General features: G+C 38.0%; 1 protein-coding gene across 1 annotated transcript; it reads left to right on the top strand.

Annotated features, from left to right (window-relative positions):
* Nucleotides 1–4,903: 4,903 nt before the first annotated feature.
* Nucleotides 4,904–6,025, top strand: LOC127022111 (neuropeptide Y receptor type 6-like). The gene has a single exon (XM_050905540.1). The coding sequence runs from the start codon at nucleotides 4,904–4,906 to the stop codon at nucleotides 6,023–6,025; it is 1,122 nt and encodes a 373-aa protein (XP_050761497.1).
* The last annotated feature ends 227 nt before the right edge of the window (nucleotides 6,026–6,252 follow it).

Genomic DNA, 6,252 nt, shown 5'->3' with positions numbered 1-6,252 from the left:
AATTCACAGACCACACCTAGAATAAAAAGCAATGGACTAAACTAAAGTGAAGGAAATTTCAGGGGGAGGTGTTAAGGAAGTCTTCCTAACAGTAAGTTAGGAACTTGAATACCTAATCTAGGATTACCATGGATGTTTAAAAAACAGGTTAGACAAACACATCATGAAGAGATACAAATATACTAGAAGCAGGAGGTTTGTCTGGCTGATCTCAGAGGCTCCCTCCACCCCTATTTTCTACAAATACAACAGCATGACAACTAACAATATTTTCAGATAATTAGTTCCAACCTGCACTTTAGGTACAGCATCAGTCTTCCTCATCCCCAAAATCCTACTGCTTTCAAAATCATTCTCTCCAAAAAAACAGACGCAGTAAGACAGACTCCAGTACCCTCTCAAATGTTTTGTCTGCAGGTTTCTACTTCTCTAATTTAACAGGGAATTCTCATCTAGTTTTCCTGAGTCTGTCCCCACATAAACACATTCTAACTCTGGACTATTTTCTATTGCCTCTGCTTTTTCTGGTACTGGAGAGCCACAGGACGGTTCAGCATAAGAGACTGAGATACTGGGGGTTAAGTGGACCCGGGTACCAATTCAAGAGTTTAAACAGCAATGTACCAAACAGCACATCCTAAGAAAAAACAGTTCCTTTTCTGTCCCATAAATGTCCACTCTAAATATTTAATAGGGAAACACTGAATGCCAATTTTTATAAACAAGTGACTGTAAAAGGTATGGGCTTTTACTGGAAAAACAGTAATAATAATAAAGCCCCTTTTCAATATGTGCTAGTGTAATGTGCCGTGCTTTGCTTTTCAGGAATATTTTTGTATCTCTGGAGTATAGGCTAAAATAGCAATTTATAATGAAAATATGATGATCTTAATTGCAACAGAGCAAATGATACACTTAATAGGATGTGCATGCTCTTTCTAAGCAGCTTACTGTATTTTCATGTCTCCCTCAGTTAAAAAAGCAATAAGCCATCTGCAGATGTTTATGTATGAAATCCAACACAGGGAAAACATTTGCACTACAGAACAGATAAAAAAATTGAAAATGAAATTGCAAGATAAGGTGTTTGACAGGGCGGAGGGAAGCTGCACAGTGGAGGAAAAACCATCCCCATGACTACTGGTCCTTTCTCCTCCCTGCTCATTGCCGTTCGCCTCTTCTTGGATTCCAGAGCTTGTTTTATTCCTCAGCAGCCTTTCTACAGGCTGGTGGATTCGGTCACAGTTGGAAATTGCGGAACTGTGGTTTGTTTCAGAAAGAGAAGAAAGGAGAGTTTAAGTATCGCTTTAGCAGCAGATGGCTTTGCTTTGGATTCTTTTATACACAAAGGAGATGTGTTTGCTGGCTTTGTGATTAACTCAAAAAGGGAAAAGAAAAATTGTTAAAGGCAGTGTGGATATGACTTGAATTTTTCATCAGGTAAGAAGTCAGAAAATCCATAAAACTGTGGCAAAAGTTACTGAAATGTATCTTTTAAAGGATTATTGTATTCTGTACATCCTATATGTAAAATTGAATGGAAAGTTTCCTCCACATTTTATCTGTGCAATACTTTGGAACTTAATAAACAGACGATGTTTGCAACTGAAACATTTACTGGTCACTTTGAAGGGATGGGACTATGTCTCTTTTAACATAGCTGAGAAAATACTTAGGAAAGAAAGCCTTTTTAAAACTCATTTTATTTTAGACTATGCTTTTAACTTTCTTTTGCTTAGCACATTTCAGTAATGTTTCTGCATCTAGAGGAACGAGACAACTAGACTAAGTGGATTATCATTTCTTATAGTCTTAAACTCTCACTATGGTAGAGAATCTTTTTCAAAATGCATGGATTAGGGATTGAAGTAATTAGTTCTCTTATTAAGCACTTCAATCCAATTCTGATATCAGCTGTAGTTGCAGTTCAAGGATGCTGATTCCGCTAACATTTATTAGCTTAAAAAAATGCCAGTATGTATTACAATAGAGTTCAACATGCTGCAGTAAGTGCTAGTGTAACTTATTTTTCTAATGCTATGAATACTCCAGATGTTTAAACAAGACAGGTGTAATTGTTTTATTGCCAAGGAAATGTTTAAATTGCCTTGCAGAATGACATGTACTACAGACTACACTTTTTAACTCACAGTACAAACCAAACAGTGAAAAGAAATAAATCTTTTTCCTGAAAAAAGGCCAATGTAGATGATCAGCGTGCATAAAGCTGATGTAGTGAGTGAACTGATCAGAAGACCAGTACAGGGACTTTTCCTTAATGGTAGAAAGTGCCAAAGAAGCCCTACCACCCCCATTGAATTCTTGGGAGAGGACATTCAGCACTCGCTACCAAACAGTGTTGTGCAACCATGGATAAATAAGCAAGCATAGCAAATAGTGCATAAAATATTACAAACCTGGCTCAGCCTCATGTCCTTTGAGTCCCCACAGCTTCTCCTGCTCACATAAAAAGCAAGGAAGAGCAGAGCTTGTTTTTGAAGGTATCTTGCTTCCAAGCCGGATCCCCTGCTAACACCCGATCTTTTCTCAAAGGGCAGGGCTCAGATCTGTGTGAGTCAGGTGAATACCACAGGCCGTGCAAAGAGAAAGATCACCCTTTGGGATAAAGCAGCCAGACCTTAGACCCTTACACATCTAAAGTGGCAGTAAAGCTCATCAGGGCAACATTTACCACTGGTTGGCCTCTTGTCCTTCCAGCGCACGCATCCTTCTGTGTGATAAGCCCAGCCAGGCAATTAGTGCTGCTCCAGGGGAAGTGGTTTACAGTGCATTCCAGGACATATGTTGCCTGAAGGTGCTGTTGCCCAGCCACATCATCGGTTTCTGCAGAGTGTGACTGTGCTAGCTTCAGAATCCCTTTCATTTCTCCTGGACTCATTAGGAGAAGAGTTTTTGCAAGCTGGTGCACACACAGTAGGTACACAGCAGGGACACATAGCTCTTGTTCCTGCCCTGCTGGCATACGGACACCTGCGAGGGACTACAAAGTCTATCTGAGCCACTAGACTTCCATAGCTTTTGCAGCATGATTGTACGGGTTTCTATGCCATTCCCTCAATATAACTGTAACCAAGCCAGGCGGGTTATTTAGGGAGACTACAGGGCTTAATGTTAGCCCCTGACCACAAATTAAGTCATATTTGGAACATCAGGGCCACATATAGTCACATAAATCTACAGCCACTTCTTACTCCGACATGACTACACTAGTTGAAAAGTATATTTTAATCAGAATGAGAGTGGTAATAGATGCTCCAAAGGTGGTTGTATTGTTTTTTGGTTTCTTTTAGAATCTTAATTTGAAGCACCCAGATTTATGTCAAGCAGAAGTATCAGGATAAAGCAGACCAGGATATAACTCTAGCTGGAATATTCTTTGAGTGCCTGGGGGCAAATAGTTACAGAATCATAGTTCCCAGTTTGGTGTTTAGACTTGTGCAAGCAACCAAACATTTTTTATTCCTTAGTGATTAAATAATGGCAATAATTTCTATAAAAAGCTTGATAAATCTTCTATACATAAACAGATTATTTCTAGTAATAACAAAACATCCACCTATCCCTTCTTCTTTTTGTGCATCCTCTTTAACTTCCCACTGCTTCTTCATCCTCCTTTCTCCACAGGCTCTCAACACTATGGTATTTATTACTAGCGGTGAAGAATGACCTCCTTCCAGCTAGTTTTCCAATAATTCCTACCTCAAAAAGGAATTAAGGTGAGTGAGAGTTGAGTTTTGAAAGGTATATGTGTAGAACATACTTATCCATCTTTCAATTTTAAAAATAACTCTTGACATCCTTCTTTTTTCCTTTCCCAGGTTGGAAACAACCTCCTTCTGGCCAGAAAGCTGGTGAGCCTTTGATTTAAGATGAACTTTTTAAGTCAGTGATAAATTCAAACCCATCAAGATATTTGCTGAGCCTAATTCTTCCCATTAATATATAGTTTTATAACAACAGAATTGTACTAATATCAGAATTTTGCTTGACACCTGTTTAAGTTAGAACTGAAAGAAGAATCAGCTCTGTCTCTTGAGTACATGTTGCATTTAACAACAGAAAATTTTGGGGGTATCATTGGTCAGACTTGTACAACAGTGAACAGTGTGTAGAGAAATGAGACAACCTTTGGCAACTACTGATATGGAAATAATTGTGTGTATAACTAAGATGTGATCTTTGTTTGGTTTACATTTTTCTCAAATTAGATTGAGGAAAAAGGACACGCTATCTTTAATACATAAGCAGAACAGGAAACTCCCTTAAAGATGTCATGCATAGAGGTGTTGAATATCACTTAAGCTCAAGCACACATCATTTTAAGCCAGAGGGATTTGGTGTATTAGCTCACATTGCTTTGTAGTTCTAGAGGAAATATAAGTGTGATGTCTAAGCTAGCAATGTGATGGCAGGACCCAATGCTTCTTTTCTGATAATAAAAAAGCAACAGATTATCCTCATTGGAATTCCTTAAACCTTGCTAAATCTGCAGCTGAGGCAGATCTTAAAATATTTTATTTTGAAAAACAAAGTTTATCCACAGTTGGTAAAAGAGGATTTGTATGAAAATGTTCCTACAAGTTTAATCAGAGCTATCACTGCTATTTCTTATACATCACAATCAGTTACAGGTCTGTAACACTGTCAGTGCAGAACCTCAGAAAGGTAGCATCAACCTCCACCCATATATATTTATACAAAACCACTAATACTCAACCACTGGCTTTTCCAGTGCTGTAATTAATTATATTAGATTTGCTCAAAACTTCAAGGACACCAACTACAACGATAGACTCATAGTAATCATTGCCTTGGAAAGCTCCATACAAAGTATATTCTAAATAACCCTACATTTTGTCCATAGTTTGGGAGATGCTTCACGATGGATAAAGCCATTCAGCATCCCAGTGAGATTCTGTCTAATCAAACTCTCTCTAACATTAGCTATTCTCAGTTTTTGAACTTTGATACATGCCAGCCTTCCTTCCTTGCAGAATTCTTGCTTATTACAGCCTACACATTAGTTACAATAGTGGGGCTTTTTGGAAATCTTTGCCTGATTATTATAATAAAGAGACGGAAAGAAGCTCAAAATGTTACCAACGTTTTGATAGCCAACCTCTCTTTATCAGATGTCTTGATCTGTATCATGTGTATTCCTGTCACAGTTGCATATACCTTAATGGACTACTGGATATTTGGGGAAGCTCTGTGTAAAATAAGTTCTTTCATACAAAGTATATCTGTTACAGTCTCCATTTTCTCACTTGTACTCATTGCTATTGAGAGATACCAGCTAATTGTGAACCCACGTGGCTGGAAGCCTAATATTTCACATGCTTACTGGGGAATTCTTTTCATCTGGGGGTTTTCCCTCATAATATCCATTCCTTTTTTAATATTTCACCAATTAACTGATGAACCTTTCAAACATCTGTCTTTCCATAGCGATTTCTACAAGAACAAGGTTGCTTGCATCGAAGCATGGCCCTCTGTTACAGAACGACTGATTTTTACCACTAGTCTGCTGGTTTTCCAGTACTGCTTCCCACTGGGGTTTATTTTTATCTGCTATCTCAGGATATTTGTATGTCTTCGAAGGAGACATGGTAAAATAGACAGGATGAGAGAGAATGAGAGCAGACTGAGTGAAAACAAAAGGATTAATATGATGTTGGTATCAATTGTTGTGACTTTTGCAGCTTGCTGGTTGCCTCTCAATATATTCAATGTTGTTTTTGACTGGAACTATGAGGCACTAATGAGCTGTAATCATAATCTAGCATTTACAATATGCCACCTTGTGGCCATGATCTCAACATGTATCAATCCCATCTTTTATGGATTTCTCAACAAGAATTTTCAGAAGGATTTGATAGTATTAGTTCACCACTGCAGATGCTCAGCATCACAAGAGGAATATGAAAATATTGCCCTTTCAAATCTGCAAACTGATGCATCTAAGGGATCTCTGAAATTAAATAATCCCCCTGTGGATATCTAAAATAATCCAACAGCAGTTTCCAAAATTTTGTATGTAGTTGCAGATGACCTCTTTCTGTAGGTCTTGATCATGTTACCGCTGCATTTAGAAGAAGGCTTTGCCATTTAGTTCAGCAAAAACAGGATTATGCTCCCATAGGCATACTCTTAACAGGTACTTTATGATAGTATTAATGCTAATAAACCACTTCCAAGAGTCCTAAAGATCAATAATAATGAATTACAAAC

The sequence above is a fragment of the Gymnogyps californianus genome, chromosome 14 (genome assembly GCF_018139145.2).
Source record: "Gymnogyps californianus isolate 813 chromosome 14, ASM1813914v2, whole genome shotgun sequence".
Lineage (NCBI taxonomy): Eukaryota > Metazoa > Chordata > Aves > Accipitriformes > Cathartidae > Gymnogyps > Gymnogyps californianus.
This window is presented reverse-complemented; position numbering and strand designations above follow the sequence as displayed.

Coding starts and splice junctions, on each gene's coding strand:
- LOC127022111 (XM_050905540.1), top strand. CDS start 4,904: ATGGATAAAGCCATTCAGCATCCCAGTGAGATTCTGTCTAATCAAACT.